The sequence below is a fragment of the Sarcophilus harrisii genome, chromosome 1 (assembly GCF_902635505.1).
Source record: "Sarcophilus harrisii chromosome 1, mSarHar1.11, whole genome shotgun sequence".
In the NCBI taxonomy this organism is placed as follows: Eukaryota; Metazoa; Chordata; class Mammalia; order Dasyuromorphia; family Dasyuridae; genus Sarcophilus; species Sarcophilus harrisii.
The window spans coordinates 383,295,369-383,315,924 of record NC_045426.1 but is presented as its reverse complement, the minus strand read 5'-3'; the positions used below and the strand labels follow the sequence as shown (position 1 = coordinate 383,315,924).

At 33.3% G+C, this 20,556-nt stretch overlaps 1 protein-coding gene across 2 annotated transcripts in view; it reads left to right on the top strand.

Annotated features, from left to right (window-relative positions):
* Window positions 1–20,556, top strand: part of LOC100934839 (probable palmitoyltransferase ZDHHC11) — a 161,199-nt gene that overhangs the window by 128,714 nt on the left and 11,929 nt on the right. For both annotated transcript variants that reach the window (XM_031946081.1, XM_023495892.2), the window contains one exon: window positions 16,308–16,366. In XM_031946081.1, coding sequence (XP_031801941.1) covers window positions 16,308–16,366 — 59 coding nt within the window. The remainder of the gene's footprint in view (window positions 1–16,307; window positions 16,367–20,556) is intronic.

The following is a 20,556-nucleotide window of genomic DNA, read 5'->3' as shown; positions in this document are numbered from 1 at the left end:
GAAAACTGAAAACCAATAAATATCCTTAATAAATATTGACTCAATTTTTTAAAAATCCTATCCTTGACTCAATTTTTTAAAAATTCTATCAAACAGACTTCAGTGACTTAACTAAGAAAACATTATGATCAAGAAATTTATACCAAGGATAGGATGATGATTTTACATCAGAAAAATAATCAAAACAATTAATCATATTAAAACCCAGAACATTCAAAGTCAAATAATCATCTCAACACTTTATTTTATGTTAAAATCTCTGAAGGAATCTTAATATCCATAAAAAATATATTTAAAACCAAAAGTAAGCATCATATGCACTGGGGATTTTACTAAACTTTCCTAATAAATATGAATGAAGCAAGTATGTCCACTGTCTCACTATTATTTGATATAGTTCTGAAAATGCCAGCAATAGCAACCAAGAGAAAGAAAATAAGGGCATATAAATTAGTAAAAATAAGACAATACTATAGCCATTTGCTAATAATATTATGGTCTACTTGGAAAATCCTAGAGATCAGCAAAGATATTAAGTGATTCAATTAATAACCTCAGCAAAATTGCAGAATGCAAAATAACACACAATAGTATTTCTATATAAAACAACAAAGCACAATAAGCAAAAACATGAAAAATTCCATTTCAAACAAGTACATAATACATAAAATATTTAGGCACTGAGCTACTATAAAGCACAGAAGATTTGCATAGATTCATTTTCCTTATTTAAAAAAAATTAAATAGCTGGAGGAATAATTGAGCACTTAAATAGCTGGAGGAATAATTGGTGCTCATGGCTGGGTCATGCCAATAAGATAAAAACTATAATATTACCAAAATTGAGGTACACTTTCAATGCTATTCTAATAAAATTACTAAGGAAATGCTTTATACAACTAGATAAAATAGTAACAAAATTATTTTGGAAAAACAAAAAAACTAGGATATTCAGGGAAAAGAAATAAAGATGAAAGGGAAATAAGAACTTTCAGACCTCAAAATATATTATGAAGCAGCAGTTATCAAAATCATCTGATATGAGTTTAAAATTAGAGAGAAAAAACAATGGAACAGACTGGATAAGAGAGGATTAGAAATCACTGAACTCATCAACTAAGTATTTGATAAAGCAGAAAACATAAATTGCCTAAGGAAAAAAGCTCCTTATTTGATATTTTTAATTGCTGAAAAAAAGTAGAAAATAAAAATTAGACTCAGATCCACATCTTATACCATATTCCACTCTACATATTAAAGATAATGCTATCTAAAAAATTAGAAGAGGAACAAATCATATACCTCTCACAATTGTGGGTAGAAAATGTATTCTTAACAACAAAAATAAGAAATAGAATTACAAATGATAAAGTAGAAAATTTTTATTAAATTAAATTGACACTTTTGTATAGACAAAAATGAATGCATCTAGGATAACAAGGAAAGTGGTCATATGGGCAAATCTTTGTATCATATTCCACTAATAAGGGTTTAATATTCAAGATTAATAAATTTTATATATGTGTTTGTGTGTGTGTATGTATGACTGATGGTCATTTCCCAGTAGATAAATTGAACAAAAATCTTAAACACTTAGCAAGAGATTAATTGCAAAGTATTTTCAATCACAAGAAAGAATAACCCAGATCACTAATAATAAGAAAAAGAAAATCAAAACACTGAGGTTTTACCTCACAATCTAAAGACTGACAAAGATTAAAAAATGATAATAACCAATGTAGGAGGGTTTGTGGAATGATAGGCAGACTACTAATATATTGTTAGGGTTGGTATAAAATCATATAAGCTTTTGAAAAAGAACTTATAAGTACGCAAATAAAATGACAAAAATGTCCACATTCTTTAAATCAGAGATTCCATTACTGAGCTTATGGCCTCAAGGAAGCCATTGATCAGGAGAAAGTTCCCACACATACCAAAATATTTATAGTAGCACTTTGTGTGGTATCAGAGATTTGGAAACAAAGTGGATGCCCATCAATTGGGGAATGGCTAAACAAATTTTGGTACATGAATGTAATGTATAATACTATGATATAAGAAATAATGTGAATAGTAGAGCCAAAAAATATTTACAATAACTATGATATAAATGGAAAAAACAAACCACCCCAAAATTCAAAAGTGAATGTAACAAATTTATAAAGATCAAGCATGACTCAATTGAAGAGATATGAAAAGACACCACCAACCCATTCCTGTTATAGATGGGATATCCACAGGTATTGCACATGTTTTCAGACTTTTTGAATGTATTGATCAGAAATACTGATTTTTTTTTCCATCTTTGAAAAAATACTATCTGTTACAGAATGGCTCTTTGGAAGAAGGAAGAGGTTTACTAGGAATGACTATGATGATATAAAAAAGGCATCAACAAAAATTATTTTTAAAAAAGCAAGCAAATAAAAAATGATAGAATTTTGTTGTTCACCATTTCAGTCATGTCCAATTCTTTTTGATTCCATTTGGGGTTTTCTTGTCAAAGATACTGAAGTAGTTCTATGGATTAAGGCAAACAGCTTGAGTGACTTGTCCAGGATTATACAGCTAAGTAAGCATTTGAGGCCACATTTGAACTCAAGATGATACATCTTCCTGATTTCATATCTGTCATCAATTTTATTTAAAAAAGTATTTATCATAAACTCAGTCCACATGGTTTCATGACTCCCTCCAGCAAGGATCAACTTGGTAGTTTAGAAGAGGAAACAGAAAAGGTCCACTATGGAGAGTACACCTAGGATTGGGGATTAACAAAGTAGAAACAAAAAGACAAAGGATTTAGAGATATAAGCATGGAAGTGCTATTAGAGATATAAGCATGGAAGTGCTACTTGTCAAAATGGCTCACTATAAGATGAGTAAATTTTCTGATTAGCTGAAACAATGCCTTTATTTAACCTTTCTTCCTTGCTGCCAATAGAGTAGCTTTCAAGTTTGAGATAAAAAAGATAAGGATAACTGGTAATAGAAAGTTTCTGTCCAAAAATAAAGTGCATTGTTTCTAGAAGAATATTTTTAGCTTAATTATTTCACTGTTTTGAAAAAGAAAACACTCCAACAGAAAATAAATTTTTATTTTTTTTTTCTGAGGGTTGTTTTTTTTTTTTTTTTTAATTTAATAGCCTTTAATTTACAGGATATATATACATGGGTAACTTTACAGCATTAACAATTGCCAAACCTCTTGTTCCAATTTTTCACCTCTTACCCCACCCCCCCCACCCCCTCCCCTAAATGGCAGGATGACCAGTAGATGTTAAATATATTAAAATATAACTTAGATACATAATAAGTATACATGACCACAACATTATTTTGCTGTATAAAAAGAATCAGACTCTGAATTATTGTACAATTAGCTTGTGAAGGAAATCAAAGATGCAGGTGTGCATAAATATAGGGACTGGGAATTCAATGTAGTGGTTTTTAGTCATCTCCCAGAGTTCTTTTTCTGGGTATAGCTAGTTCAGTTCATTACTGCTCCATTAGAAATGATTTGGTTGATCTCGTTGCTGAGGATGGCCTGATCCATCAGGACTGGTCATCATCTAGTATTGTTGTTGAAGTATATAATGATCTCCTGGTCCTGCTCATTTCACTTAGCATCAGTTCGTGTAAGTCTCTCCAGGCCTTTCTGAAATCATCCTGTTGGTCATTTCTTACAGAACAGTAACATTCCATAACTTTCATATACCACAATTTATTCAGCCATTCTCCAACTGATGGGCATCCACTCAGTTTCCAGTTTCTAGCCACTACAAAAAGGGCTGCCACAAACATTCGTGCACATACAGGTCCCTTTCCCTTCTTTATAATCTCTTTGGGATATAATCCCAGTAGTAACACTGCTGGATCAAAGGGTATGCACAGTTTGATAACTTTTTGAGCATAGTTCCAAACTACTCTCCAAAATGGTTGGATTCGTTCACAACTCCACCAACAATGAATCAATGTCCCAGTTTTCCCGCATCCCCTCCAACAATCATCATTATTTTTTCCTGTCATCTTAGCCAATCTGACAGGTGTGTAGTGGTATCTTAGAGTTGTCTTAATTTGCATTTCTCTGATTAATAATGACTTGGAGCATCTTGAAAATAAATTTTTATAAACAAAACCTCCCATATTAGAAAGTATTGTACTATCTCTACTAATCTCCTAATTGGTTGACTTTAATTATAAGACATTCTATTGCCACAAATAGATCTCTCCTTCCAATGAGCCATCATTTCTATTTGCTGCAGGCTACAATTAAAGACAGTTGTGTGGGGGCAGTGAGATTTTCAAATGTGAATAATGAGATTTTCATTGTTCATTGAATCTCATCTGTGAGGCAGATGGGAAATAAGGTGTCTGAATCTATTGTCTGTTTTTGGCAGCCTTTTCAGTTTTGTTTCTAATAAAGATCACTTGCATAACCACAGAAGATTTCAAACATACCCTTCAGTCAAAGTTTTGTTTATGAGGCCAGTTAGTCTTTCATGTAGAAGGTATATGTTTGTAATATAACCAGTATTTTCACTAATCAGGCTTCTGTTCTACCAAAAGCATGTTTCCATATCTGCCTGTTAAGTGGTATGTATCATTAAGTTGCCTGTAAACGTAATGCAGAGAAAGAACTGATAAATAGAAGTATATAGAGAATAATTTTACATATGTGTATATGTGTGTGTGTGTGTGTGTATCTATTTGTGGCTCATGGTACCCATTTCTAGGGTGCTAGGTAGAGGAAGGGAAGAAAAAAAAGAAATTTACATGATAATTTTATATATTTGAAAGAAATAGCAAGTTGTGCCTAGTAGACTTGCAGTTTCATGTGCAGTCTTTTTACTATTCTATGTTATGGAAATGCAATGAAATTTTAAAAATTTCCTTGCACAACTGTGGAGAAAAAAAATTAATGCGTCTCAAAAGGTGACAGATACAGATTGGGCTCAAAATTGATTTTTAATTTCTGGGGTTTTAATGCATAATTTCCCCTTTTTCTGAAGAGACTTACGAAAATGATGAATTCCTATTATGATAGTGATTTTATGAAATGTTTAAATAAATATATATGTACTTTAGATGGTCACTAGTGTAAACCATTAAAAAAATTTATTTGTGATTGACTCCTCTTGAGTGAAATAAAAGTCCCATGCTAGCCACATGAAGGGTGGAAGAAAATCTGAAAAGAACAGAGTGCATTTCTTTCTAGCTTCTAAACTCTACTCTGCCCCTCACATAGCAGGGAAGATTAATCTTCACCAATGAAGAAAGAGAGTCCCATACTAATAGACTCTAGGATTTGGATTACAAATATTTAAAAGTCCTACTGAGGATCCTTTCTTTATCAAAGTAGATTGTTCAGATAGTAATTTGGTTAGAATTTAAATGAGCTTTGTCCAAAGACATACAAGCTTGACATGTGTCAAGTATGATAAGTGAATCTTACTCTCCCCAACTCAGAGGTTGTCTCTCAATACATTACTCCAGTTATATTTAATTTTTAAATTATTTTTATTTGATAAATAAATATTTCCCAGTCACATGTAAAAAATTTAATATTCATTTAAAATATTTTGATTTCCAAATTTTCTTCATCCCTTCTCAGCCCTACTCCATCTTTGAGAAGGCAGAAATATTAATTATATCTGTGAAATTATGCAAAAACATATTTCCATATTGGCCATGTCACAAAAGAAAACACAAACAAAATGAAAACCAAAAGAAAAATATGCTTAAATTTGCCATGAGAGTTCAACAGTTCTCTCTCTCTCAAAATGGATAATATCTTTCATCATAAGTCCTTCAGATTGATCAGAACAGTTAAGTCATTCACAATCGATCATTGTACAAAATATTGCCATTCCTGTGTGCAATGTTATCCTGGTTATATGCTAACTTCATTTTGCATCAGTTCATAAAAGTCTTCCCAGAAGCTGACTATGGATAACTTTAATTTCCTCTTCTAAAAACTACCTGCCTGTCAATATCTTTTGGTCACTTAACACCTGGAAAATGGCTCTTATTTTTATAAATATGGCTCCATTTCCTACATATTTGAGAAATTAGGCCTTTATCAGAAACACTTAATGTAAAGAAAAAAGAATCCCAGTTTACAGTTTTCTTTCTAATTTTGGCTGCAATAATTTTTTATTTGTTCAAAAGCTTTTTAATTTCATGTAATCAAAACCATCAGTTTTATTTCCCATAGTCTTATCTTTTTTTTTGCTCACAAACTTTTTTTTTAATCCATAGAACATTTTTCCATAATTCCCAAATTTATTCATATCATCCTTCATGTCCAAATCATTTATCCATTTGACCTTATCTTGACATATGGTGTAAGATGTTAGTGTATGTTAGTGTAGATTGGGTCAAATAGTTTTCCAGTTTTCACAACAATTTTGATTAAATGTTGAGTTCTTACCCAAAAAGCTGTAATATTTAGGTTTATCAAATTCTAGATTGCTATGGTCATTTACTACTTTGTTTTATGCTTTTAATCTGTTCCACCAATCCAAAATTCTGTTTCTTAGCAAGTATCAAGTTGTTTTGATGATTGTTGTTTAGTCAATCAGACATGTCCAATGCTTTGTAGCAAGTATCAAGTTGTTTTGATGATTGTTGTTTAGTCAATCAGACATGTCCAATGCTTTGTGATCATATTTAGAGTTTTCTTGGCAAAGATACTAGAGTGGGTTGCCATTTCCTTCTCCACATGATTTTACAGAAGAGGAAATTGCACTGTGGCAGTTACATTGTAGTTATTTTGGATGGAATTTTTCCTTCTGTGAATCATTGATGGATTTTTAGTGATATATAGACTTGCTAGTAATTTATATGGATCAATTAAATTTTAGTTGATTCTCTAAGATCTTCTAAGTGTATCATCATATCATCTGCAAAGATAGTAAATTTGTTTCCACATTGCCTATTGTTATTCCTTCAATTTCTTTTCTTGTTTATAACTAGCAATTCTTATATAAAATTATAAGTGCTATTAATGAACATGTTTGCTTCACTCCTGATCTTATTGGGAAAGCTTCAAGTTTATCTCCATTATAGATAATGCTTGATCTTGCTTTTAGATAAGTGCTACTTATCATATCAAAAAGGGTCCACTTGATTCTTATACTTTCTAGCTTTTTTTTTTTTTAATGGGTGTTCCCCATTCCCATTAAATGGCTTTTTCTGCATCTATTGATATAACCGTATGGTTTGTGTTGGTTTGGGGTTTTTTGTTTTTGTTGTATGGGTATGGTTTTTTGCTATGCAGGTAGTTTTCCTAATGTAGAACCATTCCTGCATTCCTGGTATAAATCTCATCTAGTTATGTATATGATATTTGTTTGTTGTATATTGCTGTAATCTTGCTGCTAGTTATGTTATTTAAAATATTTGCACAAACAATTCATTAAGGAAATTAATCTATAGCTTTTGTTATCTTTTTTTTTTTTTGGTCTCCCTGGTTTAGCTATCAAAACCATATTTTTGTCATAAAAGGAATTTGGTAGGACTCCTTCTTTCCCTATTTCTTGGCTGCATTTTGATAGAAATTATGTCCTCCAGCAGATTGCTTTTCCTCTCTGGAACTCATTTTCTTCGATTGTAAGCTGAGTGAAGGTCAAACTAAATGATTTCTAAGATGTCTCAAAACTTATGATCCAATAGAAAAAAATTCAAGTTTATGAAAGTGTTTTCTCTCATCTATCCTTAACTTTGGTCTAAGAGTATTTTCTTAACAGCATAATTTGTTATAAATTGAATAGCTCTATTTTTGTAGGAAGTTTATACTATTCTCAATTATGTCCTTCACATGAGAATGGACCCTTAATACTGAGGAGAATTTTCTTCCTCAATATTACTTAATTTTATTTACTTAAAAAGAAAAAAAGAAGAAAAAAATTGTCATGTGCCCAGCAAAACATCAAGGAGAATTTGAAATGTGTAACTGTAACCTCCCACCAAGGCTACTGATTGCCAGGGCCATACATACCAATCTTCTTCAGAAACCCAAGAAGACAAGCTGATGTTAAGGTGCCAAACAGCCTTTCTTTATTGGCAATCTCAGCAGGGGTTAGCAAGAAGGAAGAGCAAGTATATGTATGTCTCTGCATCTCTCTTTCTGCACCTCTTCCTTTCTCTACATCTGCCTCTCTCTACTCTCCACATATATAATATGCTTCCTTGTCGGTTATTCTTTTGTTGTCTTCTGTGTATTTTTTACTTTATACCTTTTATCCCTTTCCCTCTTATTTCCCCCAAGCAGGCTACAGTTAAACATTGATATATTTATATATAAGATTATATACTTTCCCAATGTGAGTAGGTTTTCAAAACTATCAGACTTCCTTGCACAATCACAATTTTTATCTTTTCCTAAACAATTTTGCTTTTTATTTTTTTCCCAAATTTATTTTATTTCAAGAAACAGAATAAGAAAAAAGAAAAACAAAAGGAATAGAAAACAAAATGGAACAAACAACCACCCCAGCAGAACATCAGGGAGTATTCAAAATATATCACAACAAAATACCAGTTCAAGAAAGTATATATATTAGAAGAAGAAATTATATTTATGAGTATCCATCTTTTCTTTTAATTCCTTGCAAATTGTTCTTTTGTTCTCTGCTGTGCACCTTTTTTACTTTATTCTTTTTCCCTTCTTTCATTCATTCCCCCCTTCTCCAAGTAGGCTATAGTTAAGAAAGGAGGTGTGTGTGTGTGTGTATATATATATATATATATATATATATATATATATATATACACACACACACATAATCATACACACACACCTTTCCTATCCCGGTTAATCCTTTGTTTTAATTCTGCTCCTAACTTGCCTTGCTATTACTTAACCTCCCCCTCACCCATCAAAGATCTCTCCCCTTCCGTTTCACCCTTTGCTTCCCTGTCCTTCCACCCCTCCCCCCTTATATTTATAGATTTTGAAGGGTACTATATATCCTTCCTTGTATATATGCAGTGTTGCTTATTTAACTCATTCCCAATGTGAGTAGGTTTTCATAACTATGAGCCCTCCTCCCTTATCTAGGGCCTCTGTGTCTATTCTTCCTCTATGCCTCATTTCTATGACATACTATTTTTACTTTAACTCTGCCCCAATTTTTCTTTTGAGCTATTGTATTGTCAATTTTAAACATGATATAAATTTCCCGTGTTTAAAAAAACAATTTATCCATATTGAGTTCCTTGAAAATGATCTTTAATATAATTATCTCTTATATGTTAAATTTTCTGTTAAGCTCAGGTTTGGTTGATAAGACAGTCCTGAAAATCTACAAGTTCATTGAATGTCCATTTTTTCCTCATTAAATATTATAGATAACTTTGCTGGGTAGGATATTTTTAGTCACAGGCCTGTTTCTTTTGATAGTTGATAAATATGATTCCAGGATCTGTGGTCATTTATTGTGGCTGCTAAATCCTGTACAATTCTAATTGTAGCTGCAGTGTATTTGAATTGTTTTTTGTTTTTTGTTTCTTGCAAAATATTCTTTGATCTGGGGATTTTGAAATCTAGCAATAATGTTCCTAGTGTTTTCCACAAAGGATCTTATTGAGGTGGTAATAGGTGAATTATTTCTATTTCTACTTTTCCCTCATGTTCTATCACTCCAGGACAATTTTATTGGATTTTTTTCTTGCATTATTATTATGTCAGAGTCCTTTTTAGGGGCACAACTTTCAGGCAGTCCAATTATTTTTATATTTCCTCTTCTTGATCTGTTCTCCAAATCTGTCATTTTTCTGATGTTACACATTCTGTTCTATTTTTTCATTCATCTCTTTTTTTGGTATATTTTGAGCTCTCATAACTTCACTGGCTTCCCCTTGCCAATTCTAATTTTCAGAAAGTTATTTTTGTCTGAGACTCTTATCTCCTTTTCTAATTGTTTAACTTTTGTTCATCATCTTGTTTTTCTTGGAAGGCTTTTTTTCCCTCAGTGACTCTCATTTGATTTTTAAATTCTTTTAACAAGCTTTTTTCACTTCAGTGTATAGAATTCTCTGAAGATGATTCCTGGTCTTCCTTATTCCCATAGTTAAGTTTCTGTGATAGGATTCTTCTTTGCCTATTAATTATTAATGAGGACTGTTATGTAAGCATCTTAAATGCTGGGTTTGAGGACTTGGTGCCTCTAAATAACTTCACTTGAGCTCTCCCTCTGACCAGTAACCCCAAAACAAGAACTCTAAACTCCCACAAGTGCTCTCAGCCAGCATTATCCCTGTGTCACTGCTTCTACACTCACAGGTGTATTGTTCCTTCTCACCCAGGGCCTCCTGTCAGCAGCACAGCTGGATCTGGCATTCCTTACCAGCTAAGGTTCCCTCAATCTTCAGGGACCCAGACTGGTGACTCCATGGTGTCCAGGAGATATATGGGAGGTGAAAATTCCTGTGGTTGGGGCTGAGGCTACCTCTGGACCTAGCTAGCTTCAGGGTGTCCTGCTTGCTATTTCTGTGGGGGTAGGCTAGAGATGTTTACACTTCACATGGTTAAAGACCTGAAGTCTCTTGCTTTGGGTCTTTTCTAGTTGATTAGGAGAACCTCAGTACTGCTCCAATCTTATTTGTTTTTCATTGGCCTATTTTTATTGTGAGGTGCAATTTTGTTTTTTGTAGAAAATATTCTGACTTACTCTGCCATCTTTCCAGAATTTCCCCAATATGATTTTTACCTGTCCAAAAAGGACAATGATTTGATTTCCTCTCGACCTAAACTCCCAACAAGTGGCAGAAGAGCTACTTAAATAAATTTATGCATACATAGAAATATCATATATAATGTGATACATTAAAATATAGATACACTATATATACTGTTGGGTAAAAATGCCCCCTAATCCAAACTTTGTGTCATTAGAAATTCCAAGCAAGGGCTATCGAACAACTTCCTTTGATCCAGCAGTGTTTTTTTTTTATCTTTTGCTTTTTTTTTAATTTAATAGCCTTTTATTTACTGGTTATATGTATGGGTAACTTTACAGCATTAACAATTGCCAAACCTCTTGTTTTAATTTTTCACCTCTTACCCCCCCACCCCCTCCCCCAGATGGCAGGATGACCAGTAGATGTTAAATATATTAAAATATAAATTAGATACACAATAAGTATACATGACCAAAAACGTTATTTTGCTGTACAAAAAGAATCAGACTCTGAAATATTGTACAATTAGCTTGTGAAGGAAATCAAAAATGCAGGTGTGCATAAATATAGGGATTGGGAATTCAATGTAATGGTTTTTAGTCATCTCCCAGAGTTCTTTTTCTGGGCATAGCTGGTTCAGTTCATTACTGCTCCATTGGATATGATTTGGTTATCTCGTTGCTGAGGATGGCCAGGTCCATCAGAACTGGTCATCATATATAGTATTGTTGATGAAGTATATAATGATCTCCTGGTCCTGCTCATTTCACTCAGCATCAGTTCGTGTAAGTCTCTCCAGGCCTTTCTGAAATCATCCTGTTGGTCATTTCTTACAGAACAGTAATATTCCATAATATTCATATACCACAATTTATTCAGCCATTCTCCAACTGATGGACATCCACTCAGTTTCCAGCTTCTAGCCACTTTGGGGCTGCCACAAACATTCGTGCACATACAGGTCCCTTTCCCTTCTTTATAATCTCTTTGGGATATAATCCCAGTAGTAACACTGCTGGATCAAAGGGTATGCACAGTTTTGATAACTTTTTGAGCATAGTTCCAAACTACTCTCCAAAATGGTTGGATTCGTTCACAACTCCACCAATGTCCCAGTTTTCCCGCATCCCCTCCAACAATCATCATTATTTTTTCCTGTCATCTTAGCCAATCTGACAGGTGTGTAGTGGTATCTTAGAGTTGTCTTAATTTGCATTTCTCTGATTAATAATGACTTGGAGCATCTTTTTATATGACTAGAAATAGTTTCAATTTCTTCATCTGAGAATTGTCTGTTCATATCCTTTGACCATTTTTCAATTGGAGAATGGCTTGATTTTTTATAAATTAGAGTTAATTCTCTATATATTTTGGAAATGAGGCCTTTATCAGAACCTTTGACTGTAAAAATATTTTCCCAGTTTATTGCTTCCCTTCTAATCTTGTCTGCATTAGTTTTGTTTGTACAAAAACTTTTCAGTTTGGTATAATCCAAATTTTCTATTTTGTGATCAGTAATGATCTCTAGTTCTTCTTTGGTCATAAAGACCTTCCCCTTCCACAGGTCTGAAAGGTAAACTATCCTGTGTTCCTCTAATTTATTAATAATTTCATTCTTTATGCCTAGGTCATGAACCCATTTTGACCTTATCTTGGTGTACGGTGTTAAGTATGGATCAATGCCTAGTTTCTGCCATATTAGTTTCCAATTTTCCCAGCAATTTTTATCAAACAGTAAGTTCTTATCCCAAAAGCTGGGATCTTTGGGTTTGTCAAAGACTGTTTTATCCCTTGAACCTAATCTATTCCACTGATCAACTAATCTATTCCTTAGCCAATACCAAATAGTTTTGGTAACTGCTGCTCTATAATATAATTTTAGATCTGATACAGCTAAGCCACCTTCATTTGATTTTTTTTTTCATTAATTCCCTTGAAATTCTTGACCTTTTGTTTTTCCATATGAACTTTGTTGTTATTTTTCTAGGTCATTAAAATAGTTTTTTGGGACTCTGATTGGTATAGCACTAAATAAATAGATTAGTTTAGGTAATATTGTCATCTTTATTATATTTGCTCGCCCTATCCAAGAGCATTTAATATTTTTCCAATTGGTTAGATCAGACTTAATTTGTGTGAAAAGTGGTCTGTAATTTTGCTCATAAAGTTTCTGATTTTCCCTTGGCAGATAGATTCCTAAATATTTTATATTATCAGTAGTTACTTTAAATGGAATTTCTCTTTGTAACTCTGACTGTTGGATTTTGTTAGTGATATATAAGAATGCTGATGACTTATGTGGGTTTATTTTATAACCAGCAACTTTGCTAAAGTTGTGGATTATTTCTAATAACTTTTTAGTAGAATCTCTGGGGTTTTCTAAGTATACCATCATGTCATCGGCAAAGAGTGATAATTTGGTTTCCTCATTGCCTATTCTTATTCCTTTAATCTCTTTCTCAGCTCTTATTCCAGCAGTGTTTCTATTGGGCCTATATCCTAAAAAGATGATAAAATAGGGAAAAGGACACACATGTGCAAAAATGTTTTTAGCAGCCCTTTTTGTAGTGGCAAGGAACTGGAAACTGAGTGGATGGCTGAATAAGTTATGGTATGTAAATATTATGGAATATCTTTGTTCTATAAGAAATGATCAACAAGATTATTTCAGAGAGGCCTAGAGAGACTTACATGAACTGATGCTAAGTGAAGTGAGTAGAAGAATCAAGAGTACAGCAACAACAAGATTATATAATGATCAACTGTGATGGACTTGGCTCTTTTCAGCAATGAAATGATTCAGGGCAATTCCAATAGTCTTGTGAGGGAGAGAAGCCTCTGCACCCAGGGAAATGAGTGTGGGGACTGCATGTGGATCACAACATAGTATTTTCACTTTTGTTGTTTAGTATTTTCACTTTTATTTGTATTTTTTTCTCTTTTTTTTTCCTTTTTGATCTGATTTTTCTTGTGCAGAACAATTGTGGAAATATGTACAGAAGAATTGCACATGTTTAACATTATATATAGATTCCTTGCTGTTTAAGGGAAGGGATGGAAGAGAGGGACAAAAAATTTAGAACATAAGGTTTTACAAAGGTTAATGTTGAAAACTATGCATTGTTTTGAAAATAAAAGGCATTATAAAAAGAAAAAAAATTCCAAGGAATATTTATTTATGTGAACCTCTGTTTATTCCTAAAGTTTGAGAGTTTGAAATTTGGCAATTTTTCTATGATTTTGCCATTGTCTATCCAATGATGATATATCTGGAGAGAAATAAATGGCTGAATATAAGCCTGAATCATAGTTACTTAATAGAAGAATTAGAAGCATCCTACAACATGTTTTGTGAGTAAATGCATGGAAAAAAATTATTACAACTTACTATGTTCTAAGCACTAGGCTTTGCCCAGAATATATTCCTTGCGCTAAAGAAACTTAATAAGAAAAGACAATACATATAGAGGAATAGTGTCAAGAGAGAAGTACTTTGGAAAGAGATGGCAGAGAGAATGGTGATTAGAGGCACAAGGCAAATGACTGACATGTTTACAGAAATATTTTACAGAGATATGTCAGAGTTAGGAAGATCACTAACAATCTTCTAGATCAACTAGTACCTTAAAAAGGATTCCCTTTACCACATTCCTTAAAAGGGGTCATATAGCCTATGTTTTCAGATCTCCAATGAAGAGATACCCACTTCATATCTCTAATGTCCTCCTCAGTGGCATTCCTGTTCACTAACCATAGGAAGGACAGGAGGGCTATTTTATCTTCCTACCTTTTATCTAGGCAATACACATAGAATGATTTTTTGTAAATGCATGGAGTCAGAAGACAACAAATTGAATTGTGGGAATGTCCAATTAAACTGGAATGGTACTGAATGTTTGAAAAGGAATAATGTGAAACCTAAACAGAAGGGTAGACTGGAACTAGACATGGAAGGGAAATCAGGAGGGTTCAGCCTCAAATGGAAGACTAAGGAATTCGTCATTATTCTATAGACAATAGCAGGGCACTGAAGATTGTTGAGAGTGACATCATTAGAACTCTTCCCCTTTTATGTTTTCTGGCAAATCAGATTTTTAGAAACTTCTTCCAACTTTACAGGTTCATAATTAAATTCGTGGAACCAGAGATCTAGATCCATTAAGAACCTCAGATTGAGGTTAGACAAAGTTAAGTCATTTGCCCAAGATCATTCAAGTAGTGAATGTCTGGAACAAAATTTGAACTCAGTTCTTCCTAATTCTATGGTCATTGCTTTGATCTTTCATATTTCTCTCCCTCTCTGCTGCCTCTCAAAGCAGGTCCATAGGGTCTCTAATTAGCCTCTCATCAGCCCCACCCTCAGCTTTGCCTTGAAATGAGACCAGATAATTCGGTCTGCTCTTGTGTCCCAAATCACTAGAGTAACAGAGGATTTAGTAAATTGAAAAGCCATATTATGATAGTCAACAGTAGACTATCAGAATAAAAAGTCCATGAATGGTTGCAAAATAACAACAATGTTATGGAACATTGCTACATACTAGTTATATGTTTCTATGTCATTTCCTTCTTTTGGATTATAAGCTGAATTCAATGAGTCAAGGTCCATTTCTTATTTAATACTGTATTTCCTCTAGCACATAATCTAGAATTGTACAGATAGAAGTCACTTCATAAAGACTGATGGGCCAAATTGTCGGGCCAAATTGTTGAATAACCTATGCATTATTTTTGCTCCTGGCATAAAATAAAAGATAAAAAACACATCTAGAATCCCAAATTTCAAAGCCTTTAAAATCTTGGCTTGCCCTCTATTGTCCCTGAATCTGGGAGTGTGCACACCCCCTTATGAATTTGCAGTGCTCCAGAATTCAGGGAATTAGATTGGTAAATCTTGGAAAATCCAAAGACAAAAACTTCATGTGTTTCACATTATTTTCTGGAATCTCCCCCAAGATGTGACTCTTCAAATCATCTCAAGCATTACTAATCACTTGAGTGTAATAAGCCAACAACTTCCTTGTGGAGTATTTTGATATGTAAAATACATATTTATATACACACATATGTATATACATATACATACTGTTAACATTCCAAAACTATACTTTTATTTAGTTTTGGGTTTTTTTATTTGGTTCTAAAGGCTATAGAATATTTGCCTTTTATTTATACCTGAAACTAGTGATTAGGGGTTTCCTTTCATGGTGGCCTTACAAGTTATATTAATGACACCCTGGTGCTTTCTTATCTTAATCATTTTTGCCTAAACAAGACAAGATATAATCTCTGTAAAGTATGATGATTTCCCAGGAGAATACATAATTCACTTAATAACAGGATACCTTCCTAACAACCTAAGTTTTTAACAACACAGATAGACATTCTGTGTGCTTCTACCACACCCACCTCATTTCCCCTTTCTTCCCTTCACCCCCTCCTAGACATACATACCTACCCACACCTAGACCCACACCAGGGAGAAAATGAAGATTTGGCATGTTACCTAATATAGAGCCTGCTATTTTTTCCTACTAAATAAGGAAAATTTAGGTCAATGTTTTTTTCACCTCATTTCTCAAAGTTCAAAGATAACAATCCTTTTCTTTCTTTTTAAGACTGGACAGGCAGACGAGCAGAAGAAAACATTTATAGATCAAGTTTCCTGTGCAAAAAGGTAAGTGTTTAAATAAATTAGATTGATTTTTAACTCCTAAAAGTAAAAGCAACTGCCACTACTTATTCAACTTTCACAGAACTATAATTTTCAAGCTCCAAAAAAGTTATCTAAGTAACCTATAAGAATATAAATCCAAAAGAATAAAATATATTTTCTGTGAAATTATTAATATTCCAGTTAATGTTCTTATGAGGTTGGTGAGTTTTTCATATATAAAGCTATTTTTTAATTTCACTATAGTATTTTCATTAATTACGCTTCTAGTCAACTAGGAATGAATGTGTTAATAACTGGTTAATCTTTACTTCGTATAACAGATATTTTTCTAAGTTTTTCTGAGAAAGAATGTGTACGTTATCTCAGAAAGTGATCTATTGGGGGGGTTCAATGATTTTTTTTAATTGAGTGCATTGGATCTACTTAGCTAGATTCCCAAATAAATGCCCCTAAAATGTAAATGCCTGTTTTAAATCCATACATATGTCAAATATCAATTAGCTGTAGGTCTATCAGCATATCTTTCTTTGGTTACAAGGACTGGTATTTGTTTCAGATTATAAGCTTTTCTCAGGCATTCACTGCCATTTAATTTTTGTGACCAAGCCATCATCCCATTTAATCAAACAAAATCGAATTGATGTTTATTAACTGTCTACTCTGTGCCAATACTGTGCTAGAGACCCAAAAAGAAAAGTAAATTAGCTACTTTCCTTAAAGAGCTCACAAAATTTGAAAGCTGTAAAAGAACCTCAGGGGCCTAATTAGTCCAACCTTCATCCCTAATAATCTTCATTGTAACATAACCAACAAATGCTCATTCACCCTTTACATTAAGTAAGGAATCCGCCATGTCTTCAGGCAGTCCTAAAGAAATGTTTTCCTGACCCACATTTCCCTCTGTACCTTCTACAAATTGCTTTTTGACTTCTGAGTGGGTGCTTCACTATTGTTATGATCCCGGTTGAAGCCTGATCCTCTCACAGATGCTGTGTGTAGTTGCAGAAAGGTATGAAGCCAGAGTGATAGTATCTGCCCCCAGGAACCAAATCTAACAGCTGGAGCAACTTGGAGGAATTCTGTTCTGTTTCTTCCTTGTCCTCTTCCTCATCTTCCTTCTATTTCTCTTCCTCCTCTTCCTATGACATGGGTATAAGGGATTTCATCATTCCACTTGGATCTCTTTTGGATGCTCTCCAGCTTATATTAATGTCCTCCCACATAGTGGTCCCCAGAATTGAATATAGTTCTCCAAACATGGTCTGACCATGAAAAGTATAGTATACAGGACTATCATATCTCCTTATTTCTGGAATCTACATTATTTCTTAATGTAGCCCTAGATCCCATTACTTTTTAGCTGCTCTCCATTATACTACTGATTCATAAAAAGTTTGAAGTTCACTTGAGCTTTTTCGGAAAATTTGCTGGCTTCCATCTTATACTTTAAAATTTGATTCTTTAAATCAGGTAAGATTGCACATATATTTCTGTTGAATGCCATTTTATTAGATTGATCCCAGTGACTGACTTTGTCAATATCTTTATAAATTTTGTCTCATCACCCACTGTGTTAATTTCTTTCTTTCATCTGCAAATTGGATAACCCTGTACTCTTCACCTTTATCCAAGTCATTGACAAAATTATTATTCAATTTATTCAATTGATAAAAATGTTTATCCTTTGATAAATATTACACAGTATAGAGCCTAGGACAGTCTACCAAAGACTTCCTGGCAAAATGTCATTTGTCTATTAGTTTTTGAGTGAGTATTCAATCACTTCTAAATTCATCTATTTAACTGAAGACACATTATATAGAGAGCTAAAGAGGAAAAAAAAAGAACTAGTAGTCTGGGGGGAGTAGGAAAGGCTTCCTGTAAGAGGTAGTGATTAAACTGAACATTTCAGGATGCTAGAAATTATAAAATGCACAGATTGTAGAAGGACTGCACTCCAGGCATGGGGAAATGGTCTGTGCTATAGTAAAAATGTCTGTGCTATAGTAAAAGTGATGAGATGGAATATCAAATTCCAAGAACTACAATTAAGCTAGTTTGGTCAAGAAATGAAAAAGGTAGGCTGGAGCCAGATTGTGAAGGACTTTCATTTTTTAGCTGAGCAGTTTGTATTATTAAGTAGAGAAATGAAATGGCCTTTCATTTTACTTGGGAGCAAAATATAAATCCACATTCATGTACATGTGTGTATATAATATATATCTATATATATATAGATATATATTTATATAGATATGTGTGTGTATGTGTGTGTACAGAGAGATGTGTGTATCTATTTAGCACTTCATTGTTTGCAAAGGTCTTTGTATACAGATATTTATTAGTATGGTAATGGAAAAACAGGATGATGCTATATCCAGCATTCTTTTTATTGCTCTCATTGAATAGTTTACAGTATATCTTAGTGGGGTAGGAAAAAACAATTATAATCTCAGCAAAAAATACACATCACTTAAGCTTCAAGATTCTGCTTATAGGCAACAGTTTATAGGCTAATTACAGTTTTAGGGTTTTTTTTCCTTTTTTCCTCTTTATTTTCACCTGGGTAGCTTAGGCCAAAGAATTCATCACCAAATGGTCTGCCTATTGCTATTGAGCCTCTCCTGAGTTAGGTTATTAGTCAACAAGCATTTATTATAAGCATTTATTAAGTGCTTGCTATGGGTCAAGTCTTCTTGCAGATATTTTTTTTAAAAAAGCAAAAACTATATTTGGCTCTAAGGGAAGTTATAGTCTAATTGAGAAAATAATATGTGACCATGTATAAACAAGATATAAACAGGATAAATTGAGGGTAGTCTCAGAGGGAAGACTCTTAAGATTGAAGAGGACCAGAATAGATTTCTGGCAGCAGGTAAGAATTATAGAAACTTGAAGGAATCCAGGGAAACCAGGAGGTAGAGATGAATGGGAGAACATTCCAGGCATGAGGAAAGCCAATAAAAATGCCTGAAATCAAGAAATGGAGTGTTTGAAGAACAGCAAGGAGGCCAATGTCATTGGTAGGTGTATAAGGTATAAGAAAATTGGAAGGATAGGGAGGACGACCAGGCTATTTTTTTCCATTTTATTTTTTTTTCAATTAAATGTAAGGATAAGGTTTTTTTGACATTCATTTTTGTAATATTTTTAGTTCCAATTTTTTTTGGCCCTTTCTCCTTACCCATCTCCTTCCCAAAACAGCAGGCAATCCGATATAATTATAATTTATGCAAGTAGAATAATTTTTAACTTACTTCCATATTAGTTGTGTTGTTAAAGAACAATCAGAACAAAAGGGAAAAACTACAAGAAAGAAAAAAAATTTAAAAGAACATGCTTCAGTTCACATTCAGTGTCTATAGTTCTGTCTCTGAATGAAGATGGCATTTTTCATCTGAAAGAGGATCAGTTTATGAAAAGCTTGAAATCAATACAGAGCATTTTATATTTGATCCTGGAGGCAATAGGGAGCCTCTAAAGTTTTTAGAATAGGGATATGTCTAGAATTAGATCTATACTTCAGGAAAATCATTTTAATAGCTAAATGAAGGATAAATTGAAGTGGAGAAAGAATTAAAGCCAGGAGAGCAATCAATGAGCTACTGCAATAATTGTCTAGAGATGAGGTGATGGGGGTATGCACTAAGGTGATGGCAGTATCAAAGGAGAAAAGGAAACAACATATATGAGAGAGATGTTATGAGAATAGAAATGGTTGAACTGGACAAAAAGGAAATGAGAAAGTGAGAAATTGTAGATAGGTTATAAATAAGCCTGTGTGATTGAAAAGATGGTGAAACCATTGACAGTAGAATGGCAATTAAGAGAAGGGTATCATTTAAGATAGATGAGTTTAATTTGGGAATGTTGACCCTCACACAACAAACAGGCTGTGACTTGGACTGTACTTGAAACTCTTCCACTTGGCAGAACCTGCCAGTTCCTTCCTTCTTAGGTACAACCTCTGAAAACCCTAAAACCTTACAGGGAAGCCTGCAAACAAAATGAGATACAGGAAGTGGATTTCCATACATGCCTATAAATCACAAAATTTGGAGATTCAAATAACTGTTTTTTTTTTTTTTTGCTGGCTTCACTAAAAATGGAATAACATAAATACTAAACCCAAACTCACTAATTCAGATTTTTGTAGTAACAACATAGTAAAAAAATCCTTCACCCTACAA